The 19,675-nt window shown below is 38.7% G+C and overlaps 1 protein-coding gene across 1 annotated transcript in view; it reads right to left on the bottom strand.

Annotated features, from left to right (window-relative positions):
• The window catches only part of MALRD1 (MAM and LDL receptor class A domain containing 1), a 772,911-nt gene that overhangs the window by 602,671 nt on the left and 150,565 nt on the right, over positions 1-19,675 (bottom strand). Inside the window, 4 exon segments of the mRNA XM_045462674.1 lie at positions 2,015-2,427; positions 6,115-6,482; positions 7,167-7,272; positions 7,682-7,834. Of these exon segments, the coding sequence (XP_045318630.1) occupies positions 2,015-2,427; positions 6,115-6,482; positions 7,167-7,272; positions 7,682-7,834 (1,040 nt within the window).

Here is a 19,675-nt window from a genome sequence, read left to right as displayed (position 1 = left end):
CCTTGAAGTTTTCTTTTAAACAAACACTAAATGAGTACCTGTTGTCTGCTGGACTGATAGTAGGTAATTTCACCTACAATATCGGAGTTAAATAAAATCTTGCTTATTCCTGCTGTTGCAACAACTATGTATACTCATTATTCAATCAAGAAAAATATCTAGTTGTTTAAATTAGACCCAATTTTTACTATCTTGGATAATTAATCTACAAAGCATGCACAATCTGATTTCATCTTTTCATGCCCGAATGTCATTGAAAAAAATAAAAAGCTGAGAAGAACCATTGGATAAAATCAAACAGAGCACTCCATGTATAATCCAAAATGAGTCTCAAACTTCAATCTCTGTGTTTTAGATTCACAACCAAAGCATTTCTTGGAAAGTTCCATATTCATCTGAATGTGAAGCAGCCCCCTTGCCAAGGTTATTTTCTCCTGGCAACCAATTCTTGAGTAAATAGCATAAGGAGAGTTTATCTACTGAATGCCAGTTTGACCCAAATTACAATTCATCTGATTAAATATTAATTTACAGTGGATGAGCCATTATTAAATGAAAGTCAAAGAACCTTCCTTCAGTTTCATTTCATATCATTATAGACATCTTACCATTATGGCTAACAGGAAGATAACACTCTACATAGGGCAGATTAGTTCCCATGACTACAGCTTATGTCTGTCTGGACACATCACCACTCTCAATGCATTCTCTAGTGAGCCAAGTACAATACATATCTACCATGGCTTTTAACGAGTGGCTTGGAGCTAAGTTCTTGGCTATGAAACTGTTAACTCAAGACATTTAAATAGAGACAGTGCTCAGGGCACGTGGGTGGCTCATTTAAGCATCTGACTTTGGCTCAGGTCATGATCTCATGGTTCATGGGTTCGAGCCCTGCGTCAGGCTCTGTGCTGACAGCTCAGAGCCTGGAGCCTGCTTCGGATTCTGTCTCTCCCTCTCTCTCTCTGTTCCTCCCCCGCTCACAGTCTGTCTCTCTTTGTCTCTCAAAAATAAATTAACACTAAAAAATAAAAAATAGAGACAGTGCTTTAAATTAGGGTACCAAAGAAATTTAGTATATGTAAAAAGGAAAAAAAAATTTCCCCTGGATAGGTAAGAAGTTTCTCCTTGTATATTATACATAGATCTGTTAGAGCAAAGGGAAAAAAGAATATTCAACCCTCCTCCATGTGACAGGCTGTATGATATATTACAAAGGGAATGAACGTGAATTAATTGGAAATTGTGGGTCCCAGCCCAAGTCCCCATTCTGCTGCTCAATATCTATTTGGCTAGATATAAATAACCTCTTTGAGTTTTTTTTCTTTGTATCTGTAAAACTGACAGAAAGGATCTCTGACTTACCCACTTCAGGGAATTGCTGAGGGAATCAAAGGGATAGATAATAGATGCTAAATTCCTTCACAAAACGGAAAAAGCCACATAAGCATTTAAACTTGCCATTCCAAGTTTTCCTTTTAGGTAGGAGAAGGTAGGTGAGAATCAGAATAAAGAATATTCCACCGGGAGTAAGGAGACCTAGACTAGCTGTGTGTTTTATGCCCCAGAGTAGCTGTGTGTTTTTCCAACAAAGCATGCACTCTTCTTGAATTTTTGTTGCTTACCTATAAAATGTGGCAAAAGTCAAATGAAGTATTCAAAGTAACAGACTGAAGAATCTGAACTTTTGGCACAATACCAGAATTTGTGCAAAACTCCTTTTCCCTCCAGATTTTTTTTTCAGTAGAAAAATTACTTAAAGTCAGAGGGACCTTCAGCTGCTTCCAGTGACATGTGTCCACCTTTAGAAATGTTAATCACCCATTATTAGGGGTATTCAGGGAGGAAAGCAACTTAACAAGCTCTGGTACCCCCTTAATTGAATGATAAATGTGTACTGAAGAAACTTCGATCAAATTCCACTCGCTTTTCATTCAAGAACACAGCAATCCTTCATATTCCCTAGACGTCCTGATGCATTTTAAATACATATTACAAAATCCATTATCCATACCTGAAAAGGCCGCCTGCTGGAAATGTTGAGGCGTGTCCTTGTCCATCTGTTGCCTTGGTTCCCAAATATCTGCCACAGCAGCTGTCCTCTTGTGTTACTCCAGACCCGCTGGTAGATGGCCAGCCTGTAAATGTGCTTCCCGAACATGTGGTAATAGAAGCGGAAGGTGCAGCCGTCTGCATCAGTGGCATTAAGGACAGGACTGAGCAGAGAGGCTCTGTTTTGGAAAACCTGAGGCTCCGAAGATTCTATGTAGAGATAGTGCCCTTTAGCTGTGCCCCAAGTATTATCCTTCATTGGCCCTGTATTAAGTGTTGGGGTTGGACCGTGCTTCCTGGTCCAATCAAAGTCATCTTCTGTATCTTGTTCCCAGTTACAAATTCCATTTTCAAAGTTACACTGTAGCTCAGGTACTGAAATTGGCATTAAACGAGAGCAAAAGAAAATTAAGGACAAAAATAACTATGATTAAAAATACCAGTTGATATTTTGCTCCTGCCAAGGTTAACCATTTTAACTTTTTTCTCAAATGCAACATTAAAGTTTTTAAAAAGTGAATAAATCCTAGACTTAAATCAAGTTATCATATTTTATAGACTGAAGGTGGCATCACTTCAGCCATTATTTTCCAAATGCCTTTTATGCCCATCCCTCCACCATTTCTAGCACTATAATTCTATGCAAATGGTCATGACGCCATGGCTGACCCAACACAACAAACTTCTGGTTCAGCTGATTTCAACCTTAGCCGAATGTTTCAATCCCCAGTGAGCATGAAAAATCAAAACAAAACACAGTAAGGCCAAGAATTCGTCTCCGGACATGTTGATTTAATTGGTACAAACAGTGCATCTGGACTTCAGGATAGTTCATCATCTCCCTTGGTGATTCTCGCACACGGAACTGAGAACTGTCATATTTTCATAGGTCTCAACCTTTCAGAATCACCTGAGGTGCATGGTATAATTGCTTAGTCCATGGCGAAGTCCTGTACAAATTACTCGTTTGTCAGACATGGGGTGAAGCCCGGGAATCCATATTTTAATAAGCACCCAAGATGATCCTGATGCCAGTGTTTTCCAGACCCCATGCTGAAAAACTCTTCTTTCTGGCACCATCTTGCCACAGTAACATGCCAATGCCAGAATGACCATTCTTCCACGGCAGTTTATCATTTTCCTTCTGTATTCAAAATCCTTCCATAGATACTCATTTCAACTTAAGCCTAAATTCCTCTATCTTTCAAGCTTCACCTTTCCCAAGTTAACTTCCTGTTCGTACCCTTCCCCTTGGCATAGGCCATCTTCTACATGTGCCTTAAACACCTCGCCCCTCTCTCCTTCCTCTATTCATGCCTCCTGCTGTGCTGTGTGCCCAGTGGACTCTTGGCTGCGTCTCCTGGGAGGCATTGTTTTTCTTCTCACTGGATTGTAGCACCTTTGAGCCAGAGCTTTGAAACTTTAAACTCCTTTCAGTCACTAGAAGGATTCAAAGCACTTAGGAAAAACTGACTTGTCCCTTGTCAACTGGCTGATCTACCTTAATTTCTAGGATAATAGAGGAATTCATTTCCCAGGATGTGAGCATTTTGTTGACACCAAGGATTGGTTTAGAATAAATGCAACAGAATGTACATCTATCATTAATTGGGGAGGAAAAAAAAACAGGAATTAGAATTAACGAGTAGTTCTACATTTTAGCTTCATTCACATAAGCTAATATTTAAAAAAAAAACCCAAATGTCAGTTATCTTTTAACTATTCATCTTAGTGAGCACACTTGGTGCCAAAGGTGAATAAATATGCTGAAACAATAAATACAAGCATATGTGGATAAATGCAGCCAGGCAAGAACAAATCATCTGTCTTTGAAAACCACAGAACAGGGGCTTAGACCTAATGAAGGGAACCAAGTGAGTAAATGTCAAATGGGAGATGAGCTTTCATTTGATATTTCCTCACTTGTGACTAATCAAGCCCAGCTGTGACGTGAACTGGGGCCCCACAGTGTACTCTCCAGGTGTCAGTCTTTGGCAGTGGAGCAGAAGGAGAATGTCAAGCTGTGAAGTTTCTTGACATATAACTGGCACTGAAGCCAGGAGATTTCGATACTGCCTGTCTTCATACTGACTGCCTGCTCAGTCTTTACTTCAAAAGGGAATACACGTAGCTCCACCTTCAAATAAAATACTATGTCTCTAAACATAGGAACCTTTAGGAAATACAACACAGATTTCTGGATGTCTAAGGCATTCTATGTAATAAAGTAACAGGTCTATATGGAGAGCTGTAGGAGAAACTGACAGTCTAATGCCACTATGATTTCCTTTCATTAATACTTCGTCACTGAAAGTATTTTGCTATTACACTTGTATGGCCATAATTCCCTGCTACTAAGTTACTACTGGGTAGTTGGAGGATAATTTGCTTCTTTCCAGCAACAGATCAACATTTTGTGGAGGAGTAGGATTTAGAGACCTTGGAAAAGATGAAAAAGCTTTGTGAATTTGCAAAAAATAAATTGCCTCAATGACAAGTAACACTTCTTATGTCAGCCCCTGTCTAAATTATCAACTTTATTTATATCCACTCAAGGTATTAGTTGTGTAATGAGACGCATGGTAATTCTGACTTCAATCTACCTATATCAAAGATCACATATATGCAACACTCTCTACAATAATTTATATGGAAATTTCTTGATGCAGTGTTTCCTATGATGTACCGAGCATATTATGGCTTCCCTTTGGTTTATAATTAGCCTCACAATTTAATAGGCAAATAGCTTGAATTTTAAGAACTGTTGCTATTTCTAGACAAGGAAAGATGCAAACTCTTTTTCTGACTGATTTCTGAAATCTGAAAAAAAAAACAACTCTGAGCTTCTAATTCATTTTCAAGATCAAGTGCACTGGGCACGATATATCTGGAGTTAGGTTTATTAAACTGCAAACCATATACAATCATCAGATACCATAAATGTTTTGGTGAATTTAAACCAAAAAGTCAGGACATATCTTTGACATGCCACTCTCTGCTCCCTATAGCCAAAACACCATCAAATGTCCCTCCTAAATATCTCCCCAAACATCAGTCCCTCCATCACCATCACTATCACTGGGACGCAGGCTGCCTGCCGCCTCCTTAGTTGACTACCACAATGGCCTCCTGATAGGTCTCCTGAAACCTTTCTCCTCCAATGCTCATCACACTGTATTTACAGTGACATGGTTTACGAGCCCAATTTTATTATATTACCCTCCTTACTAAAAACTTTCAAATGAAGAAAAACCTCCCTAATACAGCCTACCGAGATCTGCAAACCTAGCCTCCCCTACGTCTCTGTCCTTATGCTGCACTCTGTCTCCCCTTGACCTCTCGACTCCAGCCACACTGGCTGGCCTCCACCCTCCATGCAGTCACATATCAGGGCTTTTGCATATATGCTTCAATTGACTATTTGTCAGATCTCAGCTAAATCATCACCTCCAAAAAATTCAATACATTATAAAAATTCAGAGCATCTCCCTCTGTAATTCCTATCTAAGCTGCCATTTTGTAGTTAATTTTTAAATATTTGAACAATATGGGGCGCCTCGGTGGCGCAGTCGGTTAAGTGTCCGACTTCAGCCAGGTCACGATCTCGCGGTCCGTGAGTTCGAGCCCCGCGTCAGGCTCTGGGCTGATGGCTCAGAGCCTGGAGCCTGTTTCTGATTCTGTGTCTCCCTCTCTCTCTGCCCCTCCCCCGTTCATGCTCTGTCTCTCTCTGTCCCCCAAAATTAAATAAACGTTGAAAAAAAAATTTTTAAAAAAAATAAATATTTGAACAATATATATCTCCTCAGTTAAACAGTAAGCTCCATGAGGTCTGAGACTCGGTAGTTGTGTTTCATCACTGTATCTCTGGTATGGATTTTATGAGTCTACATAACAAATACTGGTAGCCCAATTAACTGAACAGTCATCAACTTTGGAACAATGCTTAGTGTCTTTGCTTTGATTGCCTAGAAAACAGTGACCTGATCAAGATCACCACTATCAAAATAAGGACCAAAAAAACCAAACAAACAAACAAGCAAAAAAAAAAAAAAAAAAACTTACCACAGTTGGCCTCATCAGTGTGATCACCGCAATCATCCACCAGATCACATAACAGAAGCTTTTCTATGCAAGCCTTGGTGTGTCGACACCAGAAAAAATCTGGCTCCTCGCAGCTCTCCGCAGGAAGGGGAAGAGTGCAATTTTCAAATCTGATGTCATCAATAGCCGAGACCCCATCATAAATGCCAAGACTGACTTTATCTAGTGACAAATGGAAGGGCTGAGTAAGGCGTCCAAGCTGAATAGTCGCCTGTGACCACTGGTTGCCCTGGTTATATAATACTCTCCAGAGTACTGTAGGGTCGCTGGAATTTTCCACATGTAGCTGTAGCTCAGCTGCTCCCACTGACAGACCATAGTTGTAAAACCTGAAAAAGAGCAAACACAAAATGGAAATGATTTATGGGATCGACTAAATATTTAACTTACAGACTCTTTCACCTGGTTAAAAGTCAATTCGTTATTAGTTATCATAATGGATGCCTTTATTTCTTGCAGTAACTGTGGTTGCTCATATCTGCTGAGGTGCATTCTCTGGAGTGCAGGATCCCGGGAGCCTGTCTCAAGGAGGTCAATCCAGTGTTAAATCAAAGCAGTGTTAACTCAATTATAATCCCTTGTTGGAGGGGAAGAGTCTCTTTCATCTAAAGAAAGAACACAACAAATATGGATTATATACTCCAAGTAAAATGCTAACTGTATAAATCAAACGCAATAGCTATTTTTAAAGCCAAACCCAGGGCAAATCTGAAAGTCCAGTAAGTTCAGGAGTATGCCTGCAACCACTGGGCTGCAAGGGTAGTTGACCACAGATTTTAGTATTTTTTTTTTAACGTTTATTCGTTTTTTGCGAGACAGAGAGAGACAGAGCATGATGCGGGAGGGGCAGAGAGAGAGGGAGATACAGAATCTGAAGCAGACTCCAGGCTCTGAACTGACAGCATAGATCCTGACGCTGGTCTCGAACTCACGGACCAAGAGATCATGACCTGAGCCGAAGTCAGATGCTTAAATGACTGAGCCACCCAGGCGTCCCGGATTTTAGTATTTACCAGAAGGAAAGTGTGCATCCAGGTCCTGCCTGGCTGAAAGTTGGGCTCTGGAGTTTAGCAACTTGTGACAAGCTTCTGCTTTTCTTCAGAATGAACATAAAATGCCCTATTGAAATACAAATACATAAATCAGCCAACTGAGTTGAAACACCTGCCTTTTAACCCTACACTGAATTCTACACCTGACAAAAATTAAGCCTATACAATTAAAAATCAATAACAGTGATTGTGAGTCAAGTCTACTCTTATAATTACTAAACTAGTATCTACATCTAGGTGAAAATGTCCACAAAAGTTAATAATTTCAGTGAATTCAGTCAAAAAGAGAACTGGACTCCCTCCCCACCACCCATAAAGGAGTCATTTCATATTGACAATGTAAGAATAATTGCCAATATTCAAATGTCATACAATTTGTCTTAGTAACGTAGAACTTTAAATGCTTCTCTTTCTCTTCTCAGACCTGACCAAGGGTGAATGGAAGTAGTAACTAAGAACCTCTCCTTGTGTCTTACCTTGAGCTGTTCTGTGAGTATGATCCCAAGGTGGAGCCTGTTGTTCAAATTCAGCTGAAAGGTTACTTCTAGAGTTCCATATCCAGTCAAAATGGTCACCACTAATTGCTTCAAACCAACCACAGCTATTTGCTTCAAAGTCACATTTGGAACCTGAAGAACAAAATGGGACTCTTGGGGTGGCTCTCCAAAGTATTCACACGCTTTAGAAAGGATAGAGATCAATTGAAATCACCTTATTATACTTTTCTAAATACTTTAAAGGACACATTTGAGGAAAAAAAGGATCCTATCTGATCTAAAAAATTAAAACACAACAGAGTTGTTCTTTTCATATTGGAAATTGATAAAGCAGAATTACCAAGAAATTAAACTTTTTTCCAAATATTTTTTCAAGGAAACAGCATTAGTCAGCCATATTGATTATAGATTTGCCAAGGTTTGCCTAATTTACCCTGATACTCATGTTACTTCTCTGCCACTATTACATCACCTGGAAGATTTAATTGTTCCTACAGATTATTAAACACTAAAACATGAAAAGTAGCCACTTTAAAAATTTTTAGTATTTGAGAATTCCAGATTATATTTAATATAATGTTCACCAGCAATTTTGTAGAGCTGAATTATTTACCAAAGCATTGTATGCATTACGTAATTTGTGCAGGGCAGAATAATTTGACCCACTTTTCAGGTAAATATGTAAGAAACAGTTAATTTCCACAAAGCCATAAGAAAAAAAGAAAGAGAAGGACTGGGAAGTCATAATAATAGTGTCAAATTATGGCTGATATTTAGCAGATACCTTATGTCATAGACTCTGAACCAAGTACTTTATATAAATCAAACTTTCACAATAGCCCAGAGGAAAGTGTTATTGTCGTAGTTGTTTTAAAGAAGAAAAAAAGAAAGTTCAGGAAAGTTATTAACTTAACCAAGGTCATATAATTATGAAGATGTAAGATGGTCTGAAATCCAGATATTTTCACTCCAAATCTAATATTCTTTCTGCAACTATTGACAATAACTGTTAATTGTTGTGAGACTGGAAAAAAAGATAAACCCAAAAGGCACAATCTGGGTTTGTTCAGTGTGGACATTCAGATATTACTATATATCCCAATGCAAAATGAGATTTGATGATTTTGCACTGGAATCCTTGGCCATTAGTTATTTTTATCCAAGGAAAGAATACTAAACTGCATAGATGTGCCTTTATAAAAAGACTTAGGTAGAAAGCAGGAAGCTTAGGGAATAAAAGTATAAAGTAAATCACTCAATAAGATTATAAAATTCAAACTCACAAGGGAATTTTAACCTAGTGAAAAATCATTTTCAATTTTGAAAATGCTATACTTACACAGAGAGGAAGGTGAGGTGAATTGTAACATTATAAACATAAAATATTATAAAATGACTTAAAAATACTATAAATCAATATTATTTCTTAAGTTTCTGTAAAATATCTGATTTAAAAAATATACCTGCTTTCTGTCAGGTTTCCTGACCCAAAATGTGACCAAAAGTCAATGAGAATGTATAAAAATAAATACCTTTAAAATTAAATACTTTTTAAAATATTGCATCAACTTTAATAAGCAAGGAATAACTCCATTTCATTATATTAGGAACCAGAAAAATCAACAAATTACTGCTATATTTAGAATGAGGATCTCCCAAGTAAAGTTTAGAAATTTATGGTGAAACAAAATGAAATGCTGCTCAAGAGCAAAAATAGAATCATGATAATTATGAGAAGTTAGGGATAAATGTTAAGAATATTGAAGACTTTGCATTTTTAAAAGCCATCTCTGTTTGCAAATGCATAATAAATAAATAACCCATAAATATACATAGATTCCCGTGGCTTCAAAATATGTTGCCATTTCAATGTTCAGTATTCAAATGTTGCCATTTCAATCCCTGGGAAAGCAATGCTTTTGATTCCTATTTCAGACAATCCAAAAAAAAAAAAAAAAGGATCCAGGAGTTCTTGTTATGCAAATATAGAAAGGAAACAAGTTATTGCTGCTGTATAATAGCTATTGCACATAGCTTCCTGGAAAGGGAGACTTATTGACTACTATCCAGAGAAATACTGATGTAGAAATAAATGAATGTTCTAATGAGAGTAAAATTTTAGAAGCCATTATAGCAATTTGCTAGTTCTCTTAGATAAGGCCCATCAAAGATGACAACTTTTAACAGATTATGTTGTTTAAATTCAAATATGCCTGTTTAATATATTTTGTTCCTAAATATTTAGATTTCTACACACATTTTAAAATCTCACCTCAGTTAATCAGAGAATGTAATAATCAGCTGAAATTGATCTGGTTAGCTGTTAACCAAATATAGACTTATTAGGACGGCTTTAAAAATTATATATGTCTTATTTTTAATGTTTATTTATATTTGAAAGAGAGAACGCAAGTGGGGGAGGGGCAGAGAGAGAAGGGGCAGAGGACCTGAAGCAAACTTCCCACTGAAAGCGGCAAGCAAGGTGGGGCTTGAACTCATGAACTTCAACATCACGACCTGAGCCAAAGTTGGATGCTCAACCAACAGCACCACCCAGGTGCCCACATATGTCTTTTTCCGTCTTAGAAATATAATATCCTGGATACGTCTTAATAACTGAGGTTCAAGGATTGTTCACTTTTTTTGGAACATCATTATCGACTTTCTCAATTATCCTCATCATCAGAAACAACATAATTTGCACGAACATTTGCAGTTACCACTACCTCAGGGTTTATTGTGTACCAACTTTGTGCTAGGGGCTGGTACGTTCATAAGTGGATACCTGTTGACATAAAGTTTCTAAAAATTAGTTGTCTGTTTCTATGGCTGTGGGTAAAAAAAGCTAGTGACTCTAAAGCAGATTTAATTATTTTGAGTAAAACTATCTTTGTTGCCTCTATTAGTTACTTAAATATAATTACAGTAGCTGCCCCTGAGGAAAGGGTACTAGAGGATATTTGGTGACTGACAAACAGGTCCATCATCCTACACTATCACTGTCGTGTTGAGAGCTTTTCACTGAGACAGAAGAAGATAAATTTATATAGGAGCTAAGGAACCTGCAGAGGAGAAAAAAATACAGAATCAGTCTGTCTCATATCAGAATCACTGTTGGAACTTCTTTGATGGTTTGGGATAATGCCTAAAAGCGGTCATGTGTAAGAAATAAACATGAAAGGTACAAAGCGTCTGAGCTGATAATTTGGGTCTCACACAAAGACTTAAAAATTTATACGAGAGTCCTCCTTGATACTTACCCAAAGGAGCTGAAAACTTATGTCCACACAAAACCTTCACATGGATATTTACAGCAGCTTTATTCCTAATTGCTAAAACCTGAAAGCAACAGAAATGTCCAGCGACAGAAATGTCCCTCAATAGGTGAATAGATAAATAAACTGTCATACATCTGGACAGTGGAATATTATTCAGCACTAAAAAATGAGCTAGTGGGGTGCCTGGGTGGGTCAGTCTGTCAAGCGTCAAACTTCAGCTCAGGTCATGATCTCATGGTTCACGGGTTCAATCCCTGCATGGGGCTCTGTGCTGATAGCTCAGAGCCTGGATGGAGCCTGCTTCAGATTCTGTGTCTCCCTCTCTCTCATCCCCTCCCTCCCCTGCTTGTGCTTTGTCTGTCTGTCTCTCTCTCTCTCTCTCTCTCTCAAAAAGAAACATTTAAAAAATTATTTAAAAAAATAAAAAATGAGGTATCAAGCCATGAAAAGACACGAAGGAATCTTAAATGCATATTTCTAAGTGAAAGAAACCAATCTGAAAAGGCTCTATACTGTAGGCTTTCAACTATATGACATTCTGAGGGACACCTGGGTGGCTCAGTTGGTTGAGCATCCAACTCTTGATTTTGGCTCAGGTCATGATCTCATGTTTCGTGAAATTGAGCCCCATGTGGGGCTCTGTGCTGACAGTGTAGAGCCTCTTAAGATTCTCTCTCTCCTTCTCTCTCTCTATCTTGCCGCCCCCCATAAATAAATCAACTATATGACATTTTTCAAAAGGCCAACTGTGAAGACAGTAAAAAGAACAGTGGTTGCCAGAAGTTGGAGGTGGCGGGAGGACTAACTAGGCGGAACACAGAGTATTTTTATGGCAGTGAAAATATTCTGTATGATACCATGCTGACAAATGGATTTTACTCTCTATTCTTCCAAACCCACAGAATGTACATCAGCTAGTGTGGACCCTAATATAAATTACGGGCTTCGAGTAATTATGCTGCATCAGTGTAGGTTCCTCACTTGTAACAAATGCCCCACTCTGGGGGGAAAGGCTGATAGTCAGAGAAGCTGTGCACATAATGGGGGGGGGGGTGGGAGGTATACATGAAAACTCTGTACTTTTTCTGTGACTCTAAAACTGCTCTGAAAAAAAAGTATTAATAATTACCTAATAAGTTAATGTAAGTACTACAAAGAAAATCAAAACAAAAATTTATAGGAAAAAATATGTTCTGATACATCATGTACTGGAACCCCAAACTCCCTCTGTTTTTAGTCACATCAGCAAAAAAAATTCTCAGATTTTAGGGGACAAAGGGAAAATGGCTAAACATGTAAGTGGTTAATTATAAAAATTAAACCTGAAGCCCAGCTGAAGGCCAAACTGTGGTTTGCAGAGAGATCTAAACCAGTAAAGACATAACTGCAGTGTGGGGGACATCCATTTACTACAAATGTCACATCTTACCTAACTCTCATGAAATACAGAAGATATTATTTTCCCTATTTTAGAGATGAGAAATATAAGGTTGAAAGGGGAATAACATATAATTTCTCAGTGTTCATTATTACGGACAGAATTCCAACCCAGACCTAATGTCAAAGCCTGTGCTTTTAAAAAAGTATGCTGCTTCTTGTAGTTAAAAAAAAGTGATAATAATGATAGCTAACAATTTTAGAACTGTTACAGGCCATGCCCTGTGCTATGTGTTTTCATGCAAGATCATATAAAATCTAAACATGTATAATCACAGGACACGCTCTGGAAGTAGACTTTAAACTATATAATACTAAAGGCATACCTTGTTTTATTATGCCTCACAAATATTGCATTTTTTTAACAAACTGAAGGCTTGTGGCCTACAGTGATTAAGTCCATTGAATCCATTTTTCCAACAGCATTTGCTCACTTCATGTCTGTGTCATATTCTAGTAATTCTCACAGTATTTCAAACTCATCAATTATATTTGTTACCATGATCTGGAATCAGTTATCTTTGATGTTCCTATTTTAATTGTTTTGGAGCACCATCAGCTATGCCCACACAAGATGGTAAACTTAACAAATGCGTCTGTGCTGGCTGCTTCACCGACCGGCCATTCTCCCATCTCTCTCCTTCTCTTTTGGCCTCCTTATTGCCTGAGACACAAAATACTGACATGAGGCCAACTACTAACTCTACAATGGCCTCTAAGTGTTCAAGCAAAAGGAACAGCCACACATCTCTTACTTTAGGTCAGAAGTTAGAAATGATTAAATTTAGTGAGGAAGATGTCAGAAGCTGAGATAGGCAAAAAATTTTGGCCTTTTGAGACAAACCATTAACGAAGCTGTGGATGCAAAGGAGAAGTTCTCGAAGGAAATTAAAAGTGCTGCCAGTGAACACACAAATGGTAAAAAAGCGAAGCAGCTTTATTGCTGATGTGGAGAAAGTTGGAGTGGTCTGGAGAGAAGATCAAAGAAGCCACAGCATTCCCTGAAGCCAAAGCCTCATCCAGAGCAAGGTCCTAACTCTCTCCAATTCTATGAAGGCTGAGAGAGGTGATGAAGATGAGGTTAAAGCTAGCAGAGGTTGGTTCATGAGGTTGAAGGAAAGAAGCCATTTACATCATATAAAAGTTCAAGGTGAAGCGAAAGGTGCTGATGTAGAAACTGCAGCAGGTTATCCAGAAGATGTAGCTAAGATAATCAATGAAGCGAGCTACACGAAACGGGACTTTCTGGGATGCCTGGTGGCTCAGCCGGCTAAGCTTCCAACTCTTAATTTTGGCTCAGGTCATGAGCACAGGATTCATGAGGTCGAGCCACATGTAGGGCTCTGTGCTGACAACACACAGCCTGCTTGGGATTCTCTCTCTCTTCCTCTCTCTCTGCCTCTCCCCACACTCGCCCTCGCTCTCTCAAAATAAATAAACTTTAAAAAAATAAATAGTGTATTTTCAATGTAGATGAAACAGCTTTATAGTAGAAGAAGATGCTTATGGACTTTCATAGCTAGAAAGGAGAAGTCAATACCTGGCTTTAAAGCTTCAAAGAACAGGCCGACTCTCTAGTCAGGGGCTAATGCAGCTGGTGACTGTACATGGAAGGCAATGCTCAGTTACCATTCTGAAAATCCTAGGACCCTTAAGAACTCTGCTAAATCTACTCTGCCTGTGCTCTAGAAATGAAACCACAAAGCCTAGATGACCATGCAACTATTTACAACATGGTTTTCTGAATATTTTAAGCCCACTGTTGAACCTACTGCTCAAAAATAAAAGATCCATTCAAAATATGGCTACTCCGTGACAACGCCTCCAGTCATCCCAGGGCTCTGATGGACACGTACAATGAGATGAATGTTGTTTTCATGCCTGCTATTACAACACCCATTCTGCAGCCTGCAGATCAAGTAGTCATTTCAACTTTCAAGGCTTATTATTTAAGAAATACATTTCATAAATCTCTAGCTGCCATATATAATGATTCCTGGGATGGATCTGGGCAAAATAAATTCAAAGCCTTCTAGAAAGCACTGACCATGCTAGATGCCATTAAGAACATTTGTGATTCATGAGAAGAGACCAAAATATCAACATAAACAGGGGTTTGAAAGAAGTTGATTCCAGTCCTCGTGGATGGCTTTGAGGGGTTCAAGACTTAAGTGGAGGAAGTGACTACAGATGGGCGGAAACAGCAGGACAGCTAGAATTAGACATGGAGCCTGAAGATGGGACTGAAGTGCTGCAATCTCTGATGAAACTTTAATGGATGAGTAGTTGCTTCTTATGGATGAGCAAAGAAAATGGTTTCTTGAGACATAACTTACTCCTACTCATGGAGAATCTGCTGTGAAGACTGCTGAAATGACAATGAAGGATTTCAACTACTGCACAAACTTAGTTGATAAAGCAGCAGCAGGGTTTGAGAGGACAGATTCCAAGTTTGAAAGAGGTTCTACTGGGGGTAAAATGCTATCAAACAGCATCACATGCTACGGAGAAACTGTTCGTGAAAAGAAGAGCCAATTAATGCAGCGAATTTCACTGTTGTCTTGTTTTAACAAATTGTCATAGCCACTCTAACCTTCACCTACTACCACATGATCAATCACCGTCAACACAGAGGTAAGACCTTCCACCAGCAGAAAGACTCCTTGAAAGCTCAGATGGTAGCAATTTTTTTTAGCAATAAAGCATTTTTTTAATTAAGGTATGTACATTGTTATTTTAGACATAATGCTACTGCACACTTAACGGACTACAATAAAGTATAAACATAACTTTTATATGTGCTGGAAAACCAAAGCATTAATTTGATTTGCTTTACTGTGATAGTTGTTTCACAGCAGTGGTCTGGAACTGCACCCACAACATCTCTGAGGCATGTCTGTAATAACTGTAAGTCCAATAGATTAACTCTCCTTGTTTAGGTCTTTTTTTTTTTTTTTTTTTTTTTTTTTTTTTGTCTCTCTAGATTACATGAGCCTCCTGAAAGTTGCATGAAGGAGGACAAAAGTTAATTGAGTATTCCACTACACTGGCTTAAGTTCATTGAGGTTGTACTTTATTCAATTAAGCTGAGGTTATTATAAACTTCAAAGGCATTCATACTATATATACTATTTTAGAACATGTTCTCTACTAATAGTATTTCTTTGAGTTTCAGGCTTTTCATGCATTCAAATGGTTATATGTTCAGAGTTATGATGTTAAAATAATTGAACTACAGATGTCATCAATAGTTAATATTCATCAGTTGTTTTAAACATAAAATAGTAAGCAAATATTTACAAAATTGCCATGAAATAAAAAAGATGTCTATATAAATAAACAGAAGTAATCAAATAGTTTAAAGGAGAACCAATGCATAAATAACATTCGGCATTCAAAATACTGAACTTGAAATGAAAATGATTAATAACATTATCCTACATATGGTTTTAAGGGTCTCCTATAATTTGACCAACAGAGACACTCTTGGAACACAATTCACAATGGGTCTCTTATGTTTCTGCATGTCTTACAAACTGTCATTAACTGCCCCTTTGTTCCAGGGTCATCTTTTTAAGGATATTTAGATTTTTTTTTTCAACGTTTTTATTTATTTTTGGGACAGAGAGAGACAGAGCATGAACGGGGGAGGGGCAGAGAGAGAGGGAGACACAGAATCGGAAACAGGCTCCAGGCTCTGAGCCATCAGCCCAGAGCCTGACGCGGGGCTCGAACTCCCGGACCGTGAGATCGTGACCTGGCTGAAGTCGGACGCTTAACCGACTGCGCCACCCAGGCGCCCCTTTAACGATATTTAAATAGCAAACAGTTATGAAAAACAGAGGTAGTGACTCTGTCTATAACAGAGAGCAAATTATTATCTTGTATGATATAATAAGGAAAATGTCTTTCCCTAAAACAAAGGTCAGACACATTTGCTTGAATCACAATATAAAAGATTTGGGTTCTATAAACTCAGGCTTTCTTAGCTGTGATGCAAAACCCAGTTCATCCACCTGGGCCCCTCTGTGTTGCTCCTGGGACTCAGGGAGCAAGAGGAACCAAGGCAAATAGGATGTTTATGCTGTGTTATACCATAAGTAGTACTATACCCTTTGTCTCTGACCCAGGAGTCTCACCCATTCTGCCAGCATCCATGAAACTATGGCAGGCTAGCTTGTAAGGAGGCTAAATGTCAGACCTTTCACATTTCTCAACACACATTACATTAAGTTATATGTTAAATTATATATATATATATGCATAAATATTATATATATAAATAATACATAAGTATTTTGTGTGTGTGTGTGTTACCTTTACCTTTCATGAAAGAGGAAAAATGATTCAGAGGGAGAAACCAGTAGTCCAGATGTGGAAAAAAGAACCCAGATCTTGCAACCAAATCAAGGAACTGCAGCTAAAATTTTCCCAGGTGAAATTTCAAAACTGCTTTGAACCAGTGCCTTGTTTACCTTCCATTCTCTCCTTCTCTTTTTTGAACAAAAATGTCAGGTGTTGTCCTGATGCCTGTCTTATGACTGCATGTTAAGAATGTTGGATGCAGATCACTTACATCCTTAATTTCACAGCTCAACAGATGGAAGGTATGATGCCAAGAAGCTGTACCACATCTAAACCCGAGTAGATACTTAAGTGATGATTTCTAGACCTCCGAACTCACTACATTTAATTGAACATTTAGACCTTTTTACTATGGCTCTAATGGGGTGAGATCCTTGGAAATCGTGGGAGATGGTGAACAGATTTTGCATATGAGAGAAATCACAGTGACCAGAGATTAAACTATAGTAAAGCGTTACTATAATATAGCCCTCATGGTCTCAAACCCCTGCTGCTATAACTTTATTAGGTTATGTTACACGGCTAAGGAGTTTTGCCAACATAACTAAGGTTACTCATCAGTTGACCTTATGACATGTGAAGATATCTGTGTAAGCCAACCTAATCAATACATCCTTTAGGAGAGCATTTGTCTCTAAATGATCACAGAATTCAGAGAGATTGGAAGTATAAGTGTCTGCCATTGCAGGTTTTTCTGCAATCATGCTACATGCATAATCTAGCACACTATCATAATAAATAAGTCCCCAAATAGTACCTATGATTATTAGGTTTTAAACATTAGCAATAAGAGATCATATCCTCACTAAATCCCCACATAAAAAAGACTGAGTAGCTTGAAAAAGTAAAGAAATCAAAAAACTACAACAGTAGTGGACGGGGAATGAGAAGGAAAGGATGCCACATCAGTAATCTTAAAGCTGAGTTCACGTAGTCTTTTAGGAAAGCAGTGAACTGAGGCAGGAAAAAAATGTAGAATTAGGTGGATCAGTCAAGGAGAGGCACAAGTCTAGAAGGGGACTCCTGATGTCCTGACCACTACTCACATGTCTTGTTGGGCACAAAAGTCACTGCGACCCTCTTAAAACCAGAGTTCATCCGTTCTGTTACTCTTCTAAGAAGAGTTTCTGTCTACAACCATAATAGGTTTCTGATTCACATGTTCTTCTCCTCTCAGTTCCCAAATCTACTCTTCTCTACTTGGTTCCTAACTAGTAAGTCCTCTGTGTCACATGAGACAATGTGCATACCAAATGCGTACAATTTTTATTTCACTTATACTTCTCCTATATATCTCCCTGATGACACAGACTCCCTATTACTTCATGATAATTCTAATCTAGTCGAGGGAATTAAAAAAGGACTCAAACAATGTCTGATGAACAATAAAGCAAATAAAAGAACTGTATGTTCATGAGCCACATCACAGTCACTTATAGTTTCTTATCTCTTTTGTAGCCACTCCAATTCCAGTGCTTGGTGGCTACCCAGAAATGCGAGCACATAAACTCTGACAGCATCACAATTACTTACTGAATATCAAGTACATTCTAGGCCTTAAAATAGGGACTGGAGATAAACTACAAACTTCTGTATCCCCTACTGGCTTACATTCTGGTAGATCACAGCATTGTTCCTATTTAGTGCTTCCCAACTTGATTCTTCACCTCTGTAACAAAATCTTGGTCATCACTTCTGCCCTATCGAGTACATCTAGTAAGTCAATAACAACCCATCCCACATTACCAGAGCACTAACACTCTTCTAAAAAGTTTAACTATAGTAATGACTATTATTAAAATGTACTCATTAATGAAATTTCACAATCGAAATGTAAATATGGTGACCCTTAGGGATGATGAGCCTGAGTTAAGTTACACTTATTTCTAAATATATATTTATAACACATACATATGCACACACTCACACGCACACATATAACCCAAAGAAAATAAATGCAGGTTCTTGCTAAGCCTAAAAATTTGAGAGGCAGTGACATCACCAAGATGGTGACATAGGCCATTCCTGACTTCACTCTTCCTCACAAGAATAACAACTAACTACTCATAAACAAGAGAAAATCCCAGAACACAGGGATGAAACATCCCCTGCACCACAGAAATAAGACAGACTACACTCAATGGTCAAGAGAAGAGACTACACACTGACCGCTTTGCCCCTCTCCAGACAAGATCAATAACCCATGGAGAAGTCTTCCCGGAGCCTCCATTCCTCCAATGGGAAAAAAGGACACAGGGGGCCAATCACCCCCTTGCGTTGTGGATCACTTCCTGACAGCCCCTACTCTAGCCTTGCCTCATTAGAATTGCAGGGGAAACCGTGGGGTTCTCCCACAGGAATCTGACAGTGACAGTGAAGGCAGGGTAGCTTGCAACAACCAGCATACAGATCTTGGTAGATGTAGTTTCTGACTACAGCACCCCAAATAAAGTAGTAATCGAAGTAGTAACCCCAACCAGTAGCTTTGATCATCATCACCAGAAACAAGTCGGGGACATACTCTGACCAGAGAACTCACTGAAGGGCAGATCTGCCTGATTTGGGTACTCACACAAGGAGTGTTGCTGACCCTAGATCCTGGCTTGTCCGTGCCAAAGCGAGGAGTCATATCCCCCCACCCTCCCCTGCCACCAGGGACAGTGTCTCCTGGCTCCATCTGGCCAGTGTGTCTGGCAAGAATACATGGAAGCTGTGCAGCTCCACAATACTCCAACCAAGAGGGAGGTGGATGGAGCTGATAGCTCCCAGAGCAAAGCAGGTACAGCGTATGAAGAATTCCACTACTACAACACACAGCCAAGGCTGAGGGTTCTTCCTGGCCCATGGTTTCAAAAGGAAAGCTTGTTTCTAGAAAATGTGAGCGAAGCCAGGA

Source organism: Leopardus geoffroyi, chromosome B4, assembly GCF_018350155.1.
Source record: "Leopardus geoffroyi isolate Oge1 chromosome B4, O.geoffroyi_Oge1_pat1.0, whole genome shotgun sequence".
In the NCBI taxonomy this organism is placed as follows: Eukaryota; Metazoa; Chordata; class Mammalia; order Carnivora; family Felidae; genus Leopardus; species Leopardus geoffroyi.
This window is presented reverse-complemented; position numbering and strand designations above follow the sequence as displayed.